Below are 20,150 nucleotides of genomic sequence, written 5' to 3' on the forward strand. Positions count from 1 at the left end.
TGGGGTTGCTCGCTGACCCGGTATTATGGGCTCATGCACTCGAGCAGCCCTGGGAAGAGAAAGAAATCTTGATCCAGGCTTCATCCGAGCGTTCTCTACACGTTTTCCAAAATGGAGGCCGATTTGTATGATGAATTTGGAAACTACATTGGTCCTGAACTTGAAAGCGACGAAGAAAGCGAGGAAGAAGAGGAGGCTGATGAAGAGGACGCCATAGAATATGTAAGTGTAGTGGTTTTGATTAACCCATAACGTAAAAAGACTGCAGTGAAATCGTGAACTTTTCTGTTGGCTTGTCTTTGAAACGCATTCGAAACGTCAGTAAAACGACGCTCACGTGGGCCGTTTCTGTATTCTAACACGTGTTATGAAACCGTAGAACTAGATTTTGATCTCAGCAGCAAGTGCCTTGAGTCAGTTTAGTTCTGGCACAAAAGTGTTACAACGTTTTGGAAATCATGCTGAACTGAATTTACCAAAGTCGATAAAACTACCGGGAAGTGTCTTGATCTAAGGCTTTGTTCTCACTACCTCAAGTTCCCAGTTTGTATCCCTTAGAACTCCGGAATCAAGTTGTCCTTTCAGGCTTTGAAATGTATACATGTATATTTATGAAGTCATTTAACTCTACTGCTAGCTATTGTGTAACGTGTAAAATGATAAGCTTATTACATGTTGATGTAACTCCATATGACTTAGAGATACCATTTACATCAACATCTTTCAGGCAGAAGATGATGAAGATGAACAAATGGACCAGGATGAAGAGCCTCAAATGCAAGTCGTTCTTCATGAGGTACAGTTTCTAGTGCTGAAAAACATAGCCTGGAAAGAAATGATGGTTTACAGTATGCTGCTTGGTTGAAATAAAAAAAAACATACTAATAAAAAATGTCAGTCAGTGACTCAAGCTGCAATGTACTCTGATGTACGGATTCAACAATTTTGGTGAGGGTATTGTAGGACCTGCTTACTGAAACCCTTATGTGGGGCAGGGGTGGTGCAGTGGTGAAAACGAATGCTTTCTACCAGTGTAGCCTGGGTTAGAATCTTGGACCTGGTGTCATAAGTCGGTTGAGTAACTTGTTGTTGTTTCTGGATCACCAAAAAGTTGAATGTTCAGTCTTCTGTTTTTACGTATTTTCCTCTAAGTCTCATATATATGTACATCTGTCTAAAGTGTGATTGCATGGTCCTTAGCATGAATTCGATCAGTACTAACTAAAGATGCCTTTAGCTTTACCAACATCACATTTCTGAGAATTCTTACAGCTGCAACACTTATTTGTACTCTGAAGATGTAAGATTGATCTTGTGCATATATTATTGGTTTGCAGGATAAAAAGTATTACCCTACTGCAGAAGAGGTGTTTGGACCAGAGGTCGAGGTAAGAGGAGGCAAAGTTATCCTATTATCCTATCAGGATGCAGAATGGCACTTAAATTAATATGAGTGTGGCTAGAAATGTCAAAAAAATGTATACATTATGTAATTATCTCATTGTAATTGTTCTATTTTTTAGACTGTTGTACAAGAGGAAGATACACAGCCTCTAACAGGTTTATAATCCATTTACAAAATTAGTGATAATCGTAGAATGCTTTATAGTTGCTTTAGGTTACTTTACATGTACATGTATGATCACACTTGGTGTCCAAGCTTGGTGCCCAAGCTTGGTGCCTGAGTACAATGCAAGATTCTTGCCAGGCACTAATGTGAACACAGCTAAATTTTCCTCAGTACTCACTCCAGAATTCAGGCATATTGCGTATGCCTGGATACATGTTCTTGACCTTGTACCCAGGCATTAAATGGTGCTTGAGTTCTTGGAGTACGTGGTGTCTGAATGCAATGTTATTTTGGGCTGGTACCCAGGCATTAGCATTTAATGAGCACCAAGTGTCTGGACAAGTATGAACCTAGCCTTAGTCACATGTGAATATATAAAAAAATAGTTATACTGGTACATTGAAGTTCGGGCATATTTGTTGTGAAAAATAATATTCTTTTGAAATTGTAATTTGCAAGAGTGAGTACAAATAAAGATTGATTATTATTATCAGTTATCAACTTTTTGTACCTTTCTATGCCTAATGTTAAACGTACCAGCTAGTATTTTGAGAAGTGTTTGGTATTGTAAATAATGTGTGTATTCCATGCCTTGCATTTCACAGAACCTATAATCAAACCTGTGGCAAAAAAGAAGTTCTTTCATGCTGAGCAGGATCTTCCCACGACAACTTATGATGTTGAGTATGTACTGCATATAATTTATAGCCGCTGCTGGTGTCCATCAGAGAATCTAACATTCAGTTTTGTTGTAGGTATTTGGCAGATTTAATGGACAACCCAGTTCTCATCAGAAATATTGCTTTGGCAGGGCATTTACACACAGGGAAGGTAACTTTAACATTACTTGTTGCTGAAAATTGTGTTAATTGATGTACTTTCATTTAATGTTTCAAGAACAAAAGTTTCAACAATAAAATGTTTTTCTTTCTGATTTGCCTTTGTAGTCTGTTTTTGTGGATTGCCTCTTTGAACAAACTCACCAGGACATCCAAGCAAAAGAAGGAACTGACGTAAGTCTCAGAGCTACATTACTTATTAAATAAGTATAAATAAGTAATAAATTTTATGTACACTGTAGTACAATGTAAGAAGTTAACTTGGTACATGTTGTAGGGAGCAGTGTGGGTACAGTGGTGAGAGAGATTGCCTCTACTAATGTGGCCTGGGTTTGAATCCTGGACCTGGTGTCACAAGTGGGTTGAGTTTGTTGTTGGTTCTTGCCTTGCTCTGACGTTTTTTCTCCAGGTTCTCTAGTTTTCCTCCCTCCACAAAAACCAACAGGTCTAAATTTTGATCTGGAAACAGTAGACAAAGTGCCTCTCCATGGGATGTGCCACCACAAATTGCTATGTATTTAATTTATTGGTTATTTATTTATTATTTATTTAATATGTACAGTACATGTAAGAAGTTATCTCACCACCTGTTGACAGTAATGTTTGCTGTATGAAGTTACATTTAACTTTTTTGTTTCTACAGCTTCGCTATACAGATACATTGTTTACTGAGCAAGAGGTGAGATATTGTCTGCAGTAAAAGTGTATTTTGGGTAATTTTTGTGTCAACTGAATAAAACAAAGCATACAAATACCATAAGATTTATTACTGTTGCCTTTCAGCGAGGTTTGAGTATAAAGAGTGTTCCAGTATCTCTCGTTTTGCCAGACACCAAAGGGAAATCATTTCTGGTCAACGTTTTTGATACTCCAGGTAAGATCATGGACAGCAGTATCTACGTGTTTTATAAAACTGAACAGAGGAGAATTTGATGATTATTTTTTAGATTAAAGCTCTGCCTGTGGATGAGACAGAGCTTGACATTGTGACTGCTGGGGTTGCCAACGCGACCAAATTTTTTTCACTGGTGACTACCTGTTCACTCTTTTCACTGAAATACTTTTGCTGGTGACTAAATCTGAAAAGCTGGCACCAAGGTTTTTTCCTGAGAGTCAAGCCCTGTGAGATAAAGAATTATACTTGATTTCACATGTGAAAAGTCTGCGATGGTGTGTGGAATTTTGAATCAATTACAGTTGTCCCATGTGCCTTAACTAAAAACATTCAATTTGTATTGATTAGGCCTTTTCTTCCCTTTGTTCCTTTGAAATTTGTATTTCTGCAGGGCATGTAAACTTCTCTGATGAGGTCACGGCGGCATTGAGACTGTGTGATGGAGTTATGATTTTTATTGACGCATCAGAAGGAGTAAGTGACTTTTGTGTCTCTTTTAAATTTTCATTATACTGGAATTCAAAGGAAATTAGGTTGATTGCAGGGAGAAGTGGATGTCCATGTAGCGTTCACCTGATTGCATACAATGTTGTAATGCAGGCAGGTCAAGAGCTCATATCTACGGCAATACTCACTCATGCATTTGTTTATCATTTCTATTTCTCAGGTGATGTTGAACACAGAGCGACTTCTTAAACATGCTGTTCAAGAAAGACTTGCAGTAACTATTTGTATAAACAAGGTAAGATTTGGTGTAACTAGCAGTGTACTGTACTTTGAAAGATCAATTCACCCACAGCTGGTTACAGTGGCTGTGTTCGCCAGTTCCTTCCCCTTTGTTACATGCATACAGTATATATCTCAGTAAAAAGACGTTCTTTATTGTCACAGTTGCTATCATCTTCTGATCCTCATTTCTATTATTGAAGTTGTTGCTAGCAACATCATCATCATTGTCATTAAATACCATTATTGAAATCTCATGAGTTTTGGTGTTGCGCACTCAAGGAAACTGTTAAATATCTTCTTTTTTTATATGATTCCTTTAATTTGAGGGTGGGTTTTAGGATGATAATGAATTTGTAATGTTCAGTGCCAGAAAATATCCATACTCCCCCAACAGAAGGGATCAGAATTTCCTGGGAGGTGTGGGGTTCTCTAAGATCAAAAATGTAAAGAAATGTATCAAGCTTAATTGGAATTTCCAGAGGGGTGGGGAGGTCTCGGAAAATCGGGGAGGTATGGATATTTTCTGGAACTACACAATTTCCCATTTTTCATCAGGTTGACAGATTGATTCTGGAGTTGAAGCTTCCTCCTACAGATGCCTACTACAAACTGAAACACATTGTGGATGAAGTCAACGGACTTTTAAGGTACATTGACATTGCTGAACCCTCTCCTCTTAATCTTAACATGTAAATTCTCCAAACTTTTTTGGGCCACAAAAATTCAGGCATATGCTTCCCATAGTTGTAGAGCATTGTATAATGGCTCATGATGCCTAAACTGATGAAAACTCTCGATTGTATTATCCAATGATTCCCAGCTCTAATTGGGAGTGGCCAATTAAGTATACGAGTATACATTCAGTTTTTAATAATGTTGGATATATCATGTTTCTTTCAGTGTCTACTCTGATGGAGCCGATGATTATGTCATGTCACCGTATCTTGGGAATGTCTGTTTTGCAAGCTCTGAGTACAGATTCTGCTTCACGCTTTATTCTTTTGCCTCTCTGTATGTCAACAGTTTTGGTGAGTTGTGTCTCAGCTTGTGTGAGTGTTCCTCTTCCAAGACATTATGAAACAGAGATCTAACAAAAAAATTGCATTACATGTACATGTAATCCAAACTTAATTTTAATGAAATGTTTTCATTCTTAAGGTGGAGGTATTGATCCAAAAGACTTCGCCAAGCGCCTGTGGGGCGATATGTACTTTAATTCCAAATCGTAAGTAAATGCAATGGACGGTGCAGTTTTTTTAGGTTGATTATGTACAGCCAGTTTAGCAGTTGATATAGTGACGATAATTATCATACATTATTTTTGTTGGCTGGTACTGAAGAAGCTTGATGATTGAAAAAGAAATTACAGTCATCAAAAACTTTTAATTCACTCCAGAGTTAGAAATTACTAACATTGTTTTGCTTGAGTAAAACCAAAAATGAAGACTTAAGATTTATTAATTGTATATGAATCTGGTTCCAGTCTTTTTATCTCTTTTTATATATGGGTATTTTTAGATTTCTTATATAGCTTTTTAGATTTTTGCATATTTTATATTTTATTTTATTAATTATTCATTTATTTATTTTACACAGGACCCATGTTGATAGCAGTTTTTATAACTGAAATGGTCATCCTACATAAATAATTATGTTTATTTATTATTGTTATTGTTATTGTTATTGTTATTGTTATTGTTATTGTTATTATTGTTATTTGCTCTGTTTATTAGTTTTTTGGAAATGGAGTGTAACACTTTTTACCTTTCTGGCAGACGCAAGTTTTCTAAGAAAGCACCCCTAAGTACTTCTCAGAGAAGCTTTGTAGAATTTATCTTGGAACCTTTGTACAAGGTCTTTGCACAGGTAATGTGTTTTGTGCAATCTTTATAGGGCAGGAAATATTTACATCTGAGAAGGGGCGGTGATTGTGTTGGCAACATAGCATCCGGAACATATGAGCTCTATAATTTCCAGCTGTGCGTCCATAAAAAAATTAATGTCAGTACGCTCAGCTCAGGTGTGTTACATGTCCTTGTGTACTAAGTAAATGTGGTGGCATAATGTGGTACATTCAGATGTTCATAATACAGTCAATAGAATGGCATCAAGGGAAGCCATCATGGGGTTTATGACTTTGTGTTTCTTGCTTATGAAGTGATTTTTTTATTAATTTCAGGTGGTAGGTGATGCAGACAGCAGTCTTCCAAAACTTCTAGATGAACTGGGTGTGTATTGTAACAAAGTTTTATTTTTCACATAACTATTTTGCATATGATCACTTTGAAGTACATGCTCATTCAATTTCCTAGGTACTTGACCAACTCTACAAGCTTACAGATGCTAGTACATCTGCATGTACAGCACACTTGAATAGATCTTGAGTTCTGCTACAATGTTATTTTCTGTAAGGTTTTACCACATACAGTCAAAGTAAATCTTTGTGTACAAGTAGAAGGATTGAATTAATAGGTCTTAGGTATGATTATGTCACATGCCCAATATTCACCACTACAAGCCTCATTCGCGTGAAACGTTCTCAAACCGCTGGCTCTTTTGCATTGTTTTTGCATTGGTGTTTTTTTCATTTTTGCTACTTTGGGAATTAGTTCATGACAAAATTTATTATTTGCCTTCTCAAACAGAGGCTTGGTGGTGATTTTTGCCAATCTGATGTCATCTTGCACAAGGGCTATTAAACATAACTGCAGTTTCCATCCACTAATATTTATGATTCCAGATTCAGATTTTTTTTAAAATTATGTTGTGCACATTTTTTAATTTGTCATATATAGTTAATCAGGTTGAATTTTGTTTTCTTCTGTCTGTTCTTTTAGGTATCCACCTATCAAAGGCTGAGATGCAGATGAACATCAGGCCTCTTCTAAGTCTTGTTTGTAGAAGATTCTTTGGAGATTTTACAGGTACAAAGCATGCATCAAACAGTCATTTCAAAGGAGTTTAATTTCATTTTTGGATTTAATCTCCTAACAGGTGGAAGCGGTTAAATGTTTACTTTTTATCAAAGCGATTCTGTTTTCTCTTGCTTTACTGTGTAGAGCAAAAACCAACAACACAAAAGCAACAGGTTTCTGTGGTTTTTTTTTAACCTGGTCAAAATTGCATTGAACTGTACGAATGTTGCCATACTGATGTGACTAGCATGTAGCTTCTACACTGTTTTGTGGAAAGCCAATAGGCTCACAAATGGAATTGAGCTACATCTACTTGGCAGCAGTGGATGGTAAGTAAAATTAATTTCGTTTGTGACACGTTTCTTACATGTACATTCATTTGTTTTGATCAGGATTTGTAGATGTGTGTGTTCAACACGTACCTTCTCCCAAAGAGGCTGCCAAGACAAAGGTAAGAGAAATTTACTTTCATAACAGAGTACACATGTGCGCAATAGATTAAAAAAATCAGTAAAATCAGATTACTGATCATGACATTTTTTGGGGAGGGTCCCGTGATCAGGAACGAGGGCTGCAGGTTGTATTCTCACTAGCTTATTGTGAGCCGGGTTTTGCAGTTCTTTCAGACAAGCGTTTTAAATACATGAGCCTCCGGCTCCGATATGGAGTGCAACCTCGTCCCGCGTTTTGACATGAGAAAGTTAAAAAGCAGTTAAGTTCTGGTTTCTTTTTTTTTTTAGGTCGAGCATGTGTACACAGGGCCGCTGGATTCAGAAGTTGTGGACTCAATGAATGACTGTGATCCGGAGGTGAGGCACACGTGATCAGCATGAAATCTGTTGAATATTTGTTTTACTGCACAGAACAGGAATAAAATATCTTAGTTTATAAAAAACTGAAATTTCATGACTCAAAAAAAAAAAAACATCAACTTAATGGATATTACTATTTACTGTACATGTAAAACATTCCCCCCTTGCAACACTAAACTTTTAATTGCTCTTGTACATGTACTGGAGAATCAGATACCGGAATAGGGAACCATCGTCAGGCAGTCTAAAACAACATTTACTGCTCCTTTCAATAACATGCGGACCCTAAAATTCAAAGCTCAACCGACAAATGCGTTTTTTTGCCGCCGTCAATCAAGTGTTCGGCGGCTCCTCCCAGCTTCCGACTACTGCCGAGCACTGTTTCGTTGTCTGAACTGTACTCAACGATTTCATTACCGCACCCTCGGCAGTGGTCGGAAGCTGGGAGGAGCCGCCGAACATTTGATTGACGGTAGCGAAAAACGCATTTGTCAGTTGAACTCTGAATTTTAGAGTCCGCATGTTATTGAAAGGCGCAGTAAGCAAACTTTATAGATTGTCTGCATGGTACAGAACGTTAGATTGTAGTAAAGTCTATTTTTGATATTGACCATTAGGGACCGCTGATGCTTCACATATCTAAACAGTATCCATCACAAGATGCTACAGCTTTCCACGTGTTTGGGCGCGTTATGAGTGGTACAAGTGAGTAGATGGTGCCATGTTTGACAATTCTAACCCACAGTGCGTGTTTAATTTCTTCAATCAGCTAGAGCGGTTATCAGTTAAGTGTCTAAAAATTATTAGTTTTGCGTTACTACGGTTCCACGCTCCACGGTTGGGTTAAAAAACTCGTGCAACTTTTTCATCCAATTATGCAGAAGTAAAACCGAAACCAATGGTGACTCGCTCGCTCACGTTTTCCCGCGCTTTGTGTCAGCTGCATGTATTTACTGCAAGTTTTGATTGGTTCATTGGATTGTCTATGTCCTTTGTGATTGGCTAAAGGGGTTACTTTGGTTTTGGTTTTACGAAAACCGCTCTATCATGATTACAATGTTATTCCTCTTGATCGCAGTTTATGCCGGTCAGCAAGCTAGGATTCTCGGCGAGAATTACACCATAGAAGACGAAGAAGATTCGCGGGTTGGAACGGTAAGAACTAATCCTTCTTACTGAAGAAATTTTTCTTGATATCGCTTTTAAACAGCTAAAACTAATTCTGTATCTTTTTGTACCTTTAGGTTGGCAGACTGTGGATTGCCGAAGCAAGGTAGTTTATAGATATTTCTTCTCCCGATGTTCAATCTTGTTGATGTCGTTTCGAGATTTTGTTTTGAGTGATTGTTCATGTACACTTCATGTATACAATAAGAGAAAGGTTTCGTACCACTATTGGGAACTCGCTTGATAGAAGATTAAAAATACTCCGAGAGAATTTGCCAGGAGTAATTCCCCTTTTTGTTTGCTTTCGTACATTGGCCCATTGTCCTAAAACAATATTGACTGAAAAGGCTGGATTTTATTTACAGGTACAACATAGAAGTCAGCCGCGTGCCGGCTGGAAACTGGGTACTAATCGAAGGAATCGACGAACCCATTGTAAAGACATCAACCATCACTCAAGTGCAAGGCAATGACGAGGTATGAATAGCACTGTAAACTGAAGCCAAGGCAAGGCTGTAAATGCTGTGGACAGTTTGGCTCGTACGCTGACCGTCATTATCATTACATTGCGATGATTTTATTTGCCCTGCAGATCTAAAGATAAGAATTTAGGTAACTGTGCAGAACAGCTCCCCAAAGGAAACTGTCGCTCAGCAAATAACCGACAGACCACCGAAAGATTACCGACAGTCGACCAATACAGAAATTTGACAACAAAACTCAACCTACTTCACTTATAAATATTGAGCTCAACGTAGAATCTCGGATTTAAGACATCTACTTCATTTTGAAGTTACTCTACATGCTTGGCGTTGTGTTCATTTTCAGGCGTACATCTTCAGACCTTTAAAGTTCAACACGTGTTCAGCTATCAAGATCGCTGTTGAGCCTCACAATCCTTCCGAGCTTCCAAAAATGTTGGATGGTCTGAGGAAGGTCAACAAGAGCTATCCCTTGCTTACTACAAAGGTTTGTTTTATTCCTTTTGAACTACGTTGCTCGTCAGGATCGTGGAAGAATCAAGTCAATGATATTTTTGACAATGTGTACGGAGGTTGCTTGAAATCGAAGAAGCACTCAAAATAATACTTTACTAAGATAGAAAAATATCAAAGAAGTATTCTTAAAACAAAAGAAACAAGGATGGATGAGATTTGGAAAGATTGAGACGGATTACGAATGATTTAGGATAAAGGTTTCTGACTTAACTCCAATCTCTGAGTCTTCGTTCCCCTTGACCAGCGGTCGGAAAACGAGAGCTCTGGGAGCAACCATTTTGAAAAAACCGAATTCTGCCCAACCAGTTTCACTGCGCGGTCTGTATCTATTGCGCACGCCTGAAATGGTTGCCCCCAGAGCTCTCTTTTTCCGACCGCTGGTCAAGGGGAACGAAGACTCTGGGAACGAGATTGACCTAACTCAGTCGTCTTATGCCGCGCCGTGAGCGAATCAGAGGCTCCTAACACAGTGAAGTATCGCTCTCTCGTCCTAATGACGCTGACTGAATGATCCTTCTTCTGTGTTAACTCGTTAACAATTAACAATTAAATAGTTCTGTGAATTTACTGGTGACTCGAAACATCATCTCAAAGTTCAGTGATGACTTTCTTTATTCTTATTACCTTTCTCTTTGAAAATGTATAGGTACTGTGAGAAGAATTTACATATCATATACCATCACAGTGAAACGGTTAATCAAGTATTACCGGTTTTTGATCCTGTTTGGCAGGTTGAAGAGTCCGGAGAACACGTGATCCTGGGTACAGGAGAGCTGTATTTAGACTGTGTCCTGCACGATTTGAGAAAGATGTACTCCGAGATAGGTAGGTCTCTGGTGTTCCTAGCTGATGATTTCCTGGCTTACCTGCTTGATTCAATGTGATAGTGTAAGGGGAATTTCGATGTTCATCACCTTAAACGTTGAAATTTAAAGCCAGGGTTTTGCAGCATTTGTGTTTGTTTTGGAAAGTAGACCGCAAGCCGGGCTCTCACTTGATGTAGAAGACACAGTTGACGTAAAACAAGAGAGATCAAAAGGATAATAAGACGAGGAACAAAATGAAAAAATAGCCTTGTGAGGCGGTGTTCTATTGTGACGTGTCCTGTGTCTTTTACACCAAGAAGGAGCCGTAAGCCGTTTCTGTCACTATATTAGCTAGGACATTTTAATATGATCTGCCTAGTTTTTTCCCCAAGAGTAATCGAGAGCTACTGATAGTTATAATCAAAAGCGGAAAACGCTGATGAGAATGATTTGGTGATTTAGACCGCCATCAGTAACTTTCAGTATTTATGTTTGTTTTGCAGATATCAAGGTCGCTGATCCTGTTGTGGCGTTCTGTGAAACAGTGGTGGAGACTTCATCCTTAAAATGCTTCGCAGAAACACCAAATAAGAAGTGGGACATCTTCTGCGTTTTTATTTTTCACGTGCCCCTCGTTACTCTTGTCAAATGTTCTTTTAATCTTATTTTTTTGTCTCTAGGAACAAGGTCACCATGATAGCTGAACCTTTGGAGAAAGGCTTAGCTGAGGACATAGAGAATGAAAAAGTGTTGATTACTTGGAACAAGTAAGTTTAGTCAATATGAGGCCACGTTCAATGTATCGATATTCCAACATGGCTCCGAAGCTTTCAGTACAAACTTCTATATTTCGTATTGTTTTCTTTGTATTCAAGTCTCTTTTGGGAATTGAGAGACAAAATAAACTTACCATTTTGACCCGAAAGCCTCGGAGCCATATTAGAATATTGGTATATCAAACGTGGCCTATTGCATCTGTTCAAGTGTTCCAATCATTGATGGCATGGTAAACAAAACGGTTTTGACCCCAAGAGCGACGTGGTTGAGGCCTACAAGTGTCAATTTAGTCAGTGATGGTTTCTTGCTGAACGTGAACATTTTTTTTTTAATAACACAGAAAGAAGCTGGGAGAATTCTTTCAAACCAAATACGACTGGGATTTGCTGGCTGCACGCTCAATCTGGGCCTTTGGACCTGACAACTCAGGACCTAATATTCTGGTGGATGATACGCTGCCATCTGAGGTAAAACGAAAACTGATTACTTTATTGAACTCAAAAATATATTCTTTTATTTATAGGTTTCAACCAAGGGATGTTGTCTTAGTAAGTGTCCCTTTCAATAAAAACCCTGTGAACTTAACGCCCTCCCGTATTTTTGTATTGAGTGTCCACAGCCGATTCTTCAATTTTACGCTGAAAGAAATAGTGGCGATTTGAAAACGGAAGTTTCACTCTGAAAACGTATCAAATGTTTCTGTTCACACTACGCCGGAGGAATTTAAAAACGCAACAATCAGCGGTCATTTTGGATTTGTGTTTGAGGAGAACACGGTCAGTGAAATCGCATTATTATCGTGACGCCCTCGTTTTCGAAAAACTCCGATTTCAAAATGTTTTCCGTCCACACGAAAACGGAAAGCCAGCGTTTTCAAATTCTTCCGGTTTGAAGAGCGTTTTCGAAGACCTCCGCAAGGAGGCCTAACCGTAGAAATAAAGCTGCTTTTCGAAATTTTTCCGGCGTACGGTCTAGTGTGAACGCTGCCGCCTAGGAGTATTTTATGTTAGTAAACAGTTTTTCACAAAATCTCGGCAAGTGTACAAAATCCCTCACAAGAGGCTATCAGTGTACTCTGTGTCCTGTGTACAGATCAAGGATACTCTGGGTCTTGGGTTCTGTCCGGTTAAAGTTCCTGATTTATGTGTTGGTAAATGAATGTAACGTGCATTTGTTTACCTTTTGTTTCTAGGTGGACAAGAGTTTGCTTAACACTGTCAAAGACTCCATTATTCAAGGTTTCCAATGGGCGACGAGAGAGGGACCGCTTTGTGACGAACGTGAGTACTGCAATAACTACTACTGCTACTTCTCTTGGTAAAGAAAACACGATTTAGGACTGAGGTCATGGGAGTTCTGGTGAAGCTTTAAATTCAGGATATGCCTGTGCATAATAACTTGTTACAGGCCTCCAGATCGCGAAGAAAATAGGAGACAACAAGTGAGAAAGAAAGACCGAAAAATTTCTCCGTTTTTTCCTTAGTTTTAGGTTTGATCGAGGAGATATTTTAAACCCTCAAGATATACTATAATAATAACGTATAATAAATTAATATTTTAAGAGGAGGCCTCCAATCACCTAGAGGTTCTTTTCAGCTGCAGGGGGGTCCTCTAAAAGTAAAGTCTACTAAAGACAGTGTTTGACCACATTTTCAAACACCTCGAAGTTCGTCAAAAATACGCCGCTATGTGTCATGTTTAAAACTCTCTTAGCTTGGTGTTTGGAATGTGGTCAAACACATTCTTTCGAGATTGATTTATTAATTGATTTAGCCATGTACTAGATGTTGATTTTGTGATCATTTAATACTTACAGCCATAAGAAATGTGAAGTTCAAGATCTTGGATGCGGTGATTGCTGGAGAGCCAATCCACAGAGGGGGAGGACAAATCATTCCAACAGCCCGGCGAGTGGCATACTCAGCTTTTCTGATGGTAAGTTACCTTCTGTCGTGAGGAAAACTATCTTTTCCAACTGGAATCTTGTCTCCTTTGAAGGGAGGTTGCTAAGTAACAGTGACGTAGTCATTTTACGTCATGCTGACGTAACAGTTTTCGGGGAATTCGCGAGTGTTCGCTTGTTTTGATCGGATGGTTGGATTCGGAAAGTTGCCGATGCTCGACGAAGATTTATTAAAAATGACGAGTTGAACCTCCGACTGGCCCTAGGAACGTGTACATTTTGACATGTACATTTTGTTCAGAGTTGTTTTCGACTAGCTTTTACTTGTTTTCTTAGATTTTGCATTTGAAACTTTGGCTTTATTGTCGTCCTCTGATCTATTACAGAAAAGCTTTTGCAGCCTAACAGCGAGATGTTTGTTTTTTTTTTTCTTTTCCAGGCCACTCCCCGTCTGATGGAGCCGTATTTCTTCGTGGAGGTCCAGGCCCCCGCTGATTGCGTGTCCTCGGTCTACACGGTGCTTGCTCGCCGAAGGTGTGTTTGGGGTGTTTTGTTTGAAGTTAGAAAGAACAAGCACTCAGCATGATGCCGTTTTTACAGCGACCCGATTGCTTTTTTTTATTGAGAAACCTAGGGTGTCTGAAGTAATCAGCGTATAGTTCTTAGTGGCCACTAGCTGCTTTGTTTATTTCAAGAACCTTGTTCAGGGTCACATGACACGAAGGCGGTAATCAGTTATGTCAATCTGGGTACCTATAACTATTTATCAACTTGAAGTTTGAAATTTTTTTAACAGAATTTTTATTTGGTTTTATTTCCACACAAAGAACACTACTTACAATGCAGGACTTAGTGGTCAATTTCCTCTACGAAACACGCCTGCAGGGAATCATGGTAGTTGTAGTCATCATCTTGGACTGGATATTTGTTTTGATGAATACAACTACCATGATTCCTTGCAGGCGTGTTTCACAGAGACAATTGGCCATTGAAGTTGCTAAAGGAAAAATAAACGTCGGCGAGATTTTGAAGCTGACATTTTGAGCGTAAGCCCTTGGTCAGAGCGAAGTGTGGGGTTCATATAGTCTTGCTGTAATAACCACTGTGTATGTTTCGTCTCGTTCAGAGGTCATGTCACTCAAGATGCGCCAGTTCCAGGCTCACCGCTGTACACCGTCAAAGCTTTCATTCCCGCTATCGACTCGTTTGGATTTGAAACTGATCTGAGAACACACACTCAAGGACAAGCTTTCTGTCTCTCGGTGTTTCATCACTGGCAGGTAAACTGAATTTCCTTCACTTTCGTTAGCAATCAAAAGGTCTTCACACCAACTGTAAAATAACTGCCCATTAGCAAGCACTACTGCAGTACGCAGACAGCGCTTAACCCTGGTAAAAAGGGGAAAAAATCCAAGGAAAGTGGAAAAATGAGACTGGCTTACGTCTGACTTTTATCCGAAAGATCCTCAGACCGAAGAAAATTGCGACAATCGCCTGAAGACCGCGTTTCGTAATATTGTACTCGACAACATTTAATACTTCATGTTTGTCTACCAGATTGTCCCTGGTGATCCGCTGGACAAAAGCATCAACATTCGTCCATTAGAACCACAGCCGGCCACGCATCTTGCCAGAGAATTCATGATCAAAACAAGGAGAAGGAAGGTGAGTGTTGCCTTGATTGTTTGATTAACATCTACTTTGCCATTACTTAGCACTATTTTAACCAGTTACAATACTGGGTAAATTAATAGCAGCAAAATAACTGACTTGATTTCTGGGGGAGCCATAAATCCCACTATACTTCTTCTTTTCTCCCGGTGCCATATGTGGGTTGAGTTTGTTGTTGGTTCTCGCGTTGCCCCGAGGGTTTTTCTCTCTTAAGACAGCAAGATGAGCAAAACAATGAGTTGAAAGCAAGGATTAATTTAAAATCCATAGACAGTACCCAGTAAATGATGTAGTTGATAAGGCATGAACATTGTGCGCCTATTGGACCAGTAATATTTTAGTTTGAGCAACTGAAAACTGAAATGTACTGGGCCACTGTTCAATTTTTTTTTCCTGCTCTGCTCCACAACAACCAGCACTCCAGATTCCATTTCGACCAGGATAGATGAAAACTAGCTAAAGCCGAAGTGGATTCCTCTCTAAAAAGTGTGATTTGTTTAATATTTTATTTATTTATTTATTTTCTTCAGGGTCTGAGCGAGGATGTCAGCATCAACAAATTCTTCGACGATCCTATGTTGTTAGAGTTGGCGCGTCAAGATGTCATGTTCAACTATCCAATGTGATCTATATGTATTCATCAGCCTGAAGTTCTCTTAGAATAACAGGATAACAACTCCGACATTTTGATTAACAAGCCTGAAACGGATTATGTGTGTTGGTACAGTACTGCAATGAGCTCCTCAGACAGGTTGCTTAGTAACAACGAATCGTCACGGCGACAAGCTGACGTGACATTTTTTCTGTCTTGCTCTTAGTATTTTAGTAATTTTTCAACACCAATCGGACAACATTGCAACATCATAAGAGCTGTCACCTTGTCTGAACAAATCTCCATAGAAAGACCGAATTTGCACTGTAGAAACTAGCAAATAATCTTGGTAGAGATCGTCTACGTTGGCAGGTCGCTTCTTTGGCTTGTCACGCAACCTTTAAGGAGGAGGGATTACATAGCGAGCAAAACGGTGTCCGCCTTGCTTTAATTCAGAGAAGCAAAACTAGCTTCCTCTGTATTCTCTCTGTGTGACATAACCTTCTACATTCTACCCTCTTTAGTGTGTAAATACTGCCTTTTTTAACAACTTTATATTTCAGTTATTAAAGGACTCTTTTGACAGACGAGATATTAGCAAAACCTTGTTATGTTGTGTCTCTCTGAAACTATTTGCACGAAGAATGCCTCGCTTAAACCAAAACGATATTCGTTGCCAGGGGATCGCTGTGAAACGGTACAACAGATTTTTTATCATTCGATGCTCACTACAGTGAAGCACGTTGCTGAGTTGCTTGAGACTCTCTTACGAACGAGAATTCTTCCTGCATTCTTTCTGCACGTGGGAAGTCTGGCAATTTTTGCACGTCAGAATGCAGAGAAAGCTATTCGTACTGAAACGCTTGTTGCGTAGACTACACGAGAGGTTGCTTATAGGCAACAGTGCCACCTGTTCTTGCCACACCGGCACCTTTGTACAAAATTCAGTCGCAGACTTCTCAGCACATCAAAGCTGTTTCGCGCGATTACTTTCACTGGCCTGGGAGGTCATGGGTTCGAATCCTGTCGGCGACACGTTGAATAGAGAGCTTAAGCAATGACGACGGCGACTATTAGTCTTAGAACGTAATCAAGCTAAACATGTAGCGCCAGCCTTCCATTCCGTCGTCGTTCGCGTTCTCCAAAATACGCAGAACTTAGTCATTTCACGTTGTTTTGCAAAGGACGGCCAGGGAATGTACAAAGATTTATAACGCACGTGCACAGCCACTGTTCTTCTCATTAAACTTTGTTTGGTGACATTCTCGTCGTTACCGTCGGGGTTTGCTGAAAGCTCTCTATTTAATAGCAATTCATCGACAACGACAACGTCAAGTTTATCAAGCGTACATTGAATCAAATAAATAGCTGTATTGAAATGAATATTATTTAGCCAGCATTTTTCTCGCTAGAGCGCGCCCATTCATTGGCTACTGAGTTCATGGTCACGTGACATCTAACAATGAAACTTGGGGAACAGTGAATTTTGTCCCTTGAATCTCAATGTTTCCCTCAACTTCGTCTCGGAAAACATCGAGATTCTCGGGAAACAAAATTCACCGTTCCTCTCGGGACCAGTCATTAAGTGTTAATTATTTCCACGATTTTGGAATGGATGAACATTTCTAATGAATTTAAGAAAATAACAAAAGTCGAAATAACTACAATTGTTATACCTCCGAACTCAAATACGCTTCCCGATTGGAGGAGAACGTGTCATGTGTCATGGGTTACAACTCACTAACTCCCTAGGGCGAACAAAACTCACTAACAACAACTTGAACTTTCGACTCGCACGTGATCAGGTCGTGCTCCCTAAAACCGCGGCAAATTTGTGTGGGAGCTGGCGCCAAGCAAACGATTTTTGCGCAGTTTATTTCCCTAGTTTTGAGTTAAGAGGTATAACAACACACTCAATTACTAGACCCGCGGGAAACAGGTTTGTATCCCCTCGACCTCAATGTTGAGAGTCTACGGGAAACAAAACTCACTGTTTCCCGCGGGACCAGTCATTAAGTGCTTAATGATGGCAAAGCAATTATCAAAAAAAAAAAAAAACGATTAGAAAACGTTCTTTGAAGTTTATCAAGCGTACATTGAATCAAATGAATACAGCAGTATTGATGAATAAATATTATTTACAAGGCTTAGGACGACCTATAACTTCTCATTAACATAAGAAAATTACAAAAATGGAGTTTTCAGAATACTGCAGAATCATGGATTGTAAACTCTCTGCTAAACAAGGTTTAAAACAGTTCTGCGAAGTTTTCTTAAATGACTGAAGCTGTAGTGTACATTGAATCTGATTCAAAGCAGTTTTACGAGCAAATGTCAGCCAAAATTGGGTAAAATTTAATTTTGGCGGCAAATAGCGCTTTGGTGGATATGAAATGTGATCTAGATATACATTTTTTTTTAGCTCGAAGCGCTTTAAATTCGAGAAAATCTAGAAAAACGATTTTCGCCCCATAGACTCCCCATGGCCACCAAAATGGCCGATCGCAATTTGGGAAAAAAATTCAGACTGATTTTTCGACATGTGCTATTGCTAACTTTTCGTGATGTTTTAGTTAAGACCAGGGTTTGTTTTAGCCGTGCCTCAAAAACCACTCGAAGAATAACCCAAGCTGATTTTGATACATGTTTTACAACAACATGAAAGTGTTCCGAAAGCGAAATTTCAAGGAATTTGGAGTTATGGCACATGTCAGAAAATATCTCTGACTTTAATTCCGAAATTGGGAATATCACCTGAGTAAACAAAGGCCTTTTTTACACATTTGTGTTTTTATCCTGGAATGGCGCTCAGGTCTAGCTATAATCTGTTTCTAATACTGAATACTTTGACTTTCAAGAAAAAGTATCGATAAGTTTTGGTTCTTCTTTACACGCGAACGCAAATTAAGTTCAAGACTAATTTTCAGTCTTTGCGATTGGCCATTTTGGCGGCCGATCGGGGCGAAAATCATGTTACTCGATTTTCTCGAATATAATTTAAAGAGCTTAGAGCTCAAAGAAACTATTTATATCGAAACAAACGATTTTTCGACTTCTGCCGACCTATCCTGTGGCAGTTAGACAAATTCAATCTTAAAATAGGGTTCTTCAAGTTTCAGGTCATTTATCTAAAGAGAGTCTTGAGCCCGGTACGATAATTTCTACTGAAAATAAAACAGATGCAAGGATTAACGGCACAATTTACGCGAGTCATAAAAATGGCGACAGAGAAAAAGCATCTGAAGCCATAAGGCCTGAAGTCCGATGCAAACTGAAAGAGTAATATGGCGATTGAGTAGGGCAGCCAGCATACTGCAAACCCTAACACAATAGCAATGGCCATATTTAACACATTTCGTTCCCTTTGCTGGCGTTGTTGTCCAGCGTTGACTGATTGCTCGCCTGGAATCTTTTGGGATTTGAGCTTTAAATAGATGATAATGTAAAGTGTGGCTATCAACACTAAAGGGGAATAAAGGAATATAACCAGAAATGACACATTGTAATTCTTTAACGACGAAGACTCTCCAAAGGCTTCATTCCAATGCAGCTCACACAACAACCCTTCTGGGTACGCAACAAGTTTGAAGGCGAAGAGATATGGGGAGTAGATAGCCATCGCGACGATCCAAGTGACGAGAATGATGAACGGGCACAGCTTTGATCTGATGAGTGGGGAACGGAGGGGATATACCACAGCTCCAAATCGATCCACTGCTATCAGAACCAGGCTCTGAATAGACACAGCAGTGGAGACATCTGAAAAGAAGTTAATCAGCTTACACAAGACCTGGCCAAGAGGACCACCGATCAACCAGAAGTCTGTATAGAGGGTTTGTATTAGCCACGGGATCACCGAAATTGGATACAATAAATCGGACATGGCCATGTTTACGATGAAAAAGTTGATGGGTTTTCTCACGGTTTTCGTCTTGTAGACAATTATTCCGATGACGGTGTTCCCAGCCAGCGAGACAAGAAAAATCAGGAAGTAAGCAAAGGTTTTTCCGATTTTGTCTGCTGTAGGATTGCTGAGGCAGCTCGATGGCTGTGTTCCATTTATCTTTGTGTTCAAGTATTCAGACATTGACGTTCAGTTTCTTTTTCCGCTCTTACACTCACGTACAGTTATTTTGGTTCGTTCACTTGATAACGTCTTAATTTATCTGTTACCCATACGACATGGCAATTTTCACGATGTGTTTAATGATAGGCATATCAACCGCCTATTTGGGATAATAACAGTAAGTGACCTATCAGCTTTGAGCCACAAATTGCTTTTAATTTTTCATATGTTTAAGATCGACGTAAACTGGCAGCTGACATTAGTTGTCCTAAAGTGTTACTGCTGTGCCGGATGAAGTAACGATAACATTTGTTTTTCAGCTCTGCCAAGGTCGCCCATCAAATTTTCCATCAAGAAAAGTCACGGAGAACACAGGATGTTCAATTGGTTAGAATTTTAATATCGTTCGA

General features: G+C 39.3%; 2 protein-coding genes across 2 annotated transcripts; one reads left to right on the forward strand and one right to left on the reverse strand.

The window, feature by feature from the left end:
* The first annotated feature begins 55 nt into the window (after positions 1-55).
* Positions 56-16,277, forward strand: LOC110049952 (116 kDa U5 small nuclear ribonucleoprotein component-like). The gene is made up of 34 exons (XM_089285541.1): positions 56-222; positions 728-796; positions 1,338-1,388; positions 1,524-1,560; positions 2,176-2,254; positions 2,326-2,401; positions 2,518-2,583; positions 3,053-3,088; positions 3,193-3,283; positions 3,696-3,778; positions 3,972-4,046; positions 4,589-4,680; positions 4,934-5,061; positions 5,192-5,258; positions 5,809-5,899; positions 6,213-6,261; positions 6,871-6,957; positions 7,341-7,399; positions 7,689-7,757; positions 8,378-8,465; positions 8,839-8,915; positions 9,005-9,033; positions 9,293-9,404; positions 9,756-9,896; positions 10,657-10,750; positions 11,235-11,325; positions 11,412-11,498; positions 11,849-11,975; positions 12,701-12,788; positions 13,325-13,443; positions 13,851-13,945; positions 14,538-14,691; positions 14,969-15,076; positions 15,613-16,277. The coding sequence occupies exons 1-34, from the start codon at positions 112-114 to the stop codon at positions 15,706-15,708; spliced, it is 2,922 nt and encodes a 973-aa protein (XP_089141667.1). The 5' UTR covers positions 56-111; the 3' UTR covers positions 15,709-16,277.
* Positions 16,278-17,745: 1,468 nt separating this feature from the next.
* On the reverse strand, positions 17,746-19,945 carry LOC110050039 (QRFP-like peptide receptor). The gene has a single exon (XM_020755907.2). It carries the CDS (start codon positions 19,759-19,761, stop codon positions 18,799-18,801), a length of 963 nt encoding a protein of 320 aa, XP_020611566.1. The 5' UTR covers positions 19,762-19,945; the 3' UTR covers positions 17,746-18,798.
* Positions 19,946-20,150: the final 205 nt, after the last annotated feature.

This window comes from Orbicella faveolata, unplaced genomic scaffold, assembly GCF_042242905.1.
Source record: "Orbicella faveolata isolate gen_17 unplaced genomic scaffold, um_ofav_v1 contig_13, whole genome shotgun sequence".
In the NCBI taxonomy this organism is placed as follows: domain Eukaryota; kingdom Metazoa; phylum Cnidaria; class Anthozoa; order Scleractinia; family Merulinidae; genus Orbicella; species Orbicella faveolata.

Excerpts from the sequence above, each read along its gene's own strand:
- LOC110050039 (XM_020755907.2), bottom strand. The coding sequence starts at position 19,761 with ATGTCTGAATACTTGAACACAAAGATAAATGGAACACAGCCATCGAGC.
- LOC110049952 (XM_089285541.1), top strand. The coding sequence starts at position 112 with ATGGAGGCCGATTTGTATGATGAATTTGGAAACTACATTGGTCCTGAA. Across the intron at positions 3,089-3,192 it reads CATTGTTTACTGAGCAAGAG|CGAGGTTTGAGTATAAAGAG; the intron begins GTGAGATATTGT and ends GTTGCCTTTCAG. Across the intron at positions 13,444-13,850 it reads CATACTCAGCTTTTCTGATG|GCCACTCCCCGTCTGATGGA; the intron begins GTAAGTTACCTT and ends TTTCTTTTCCAG.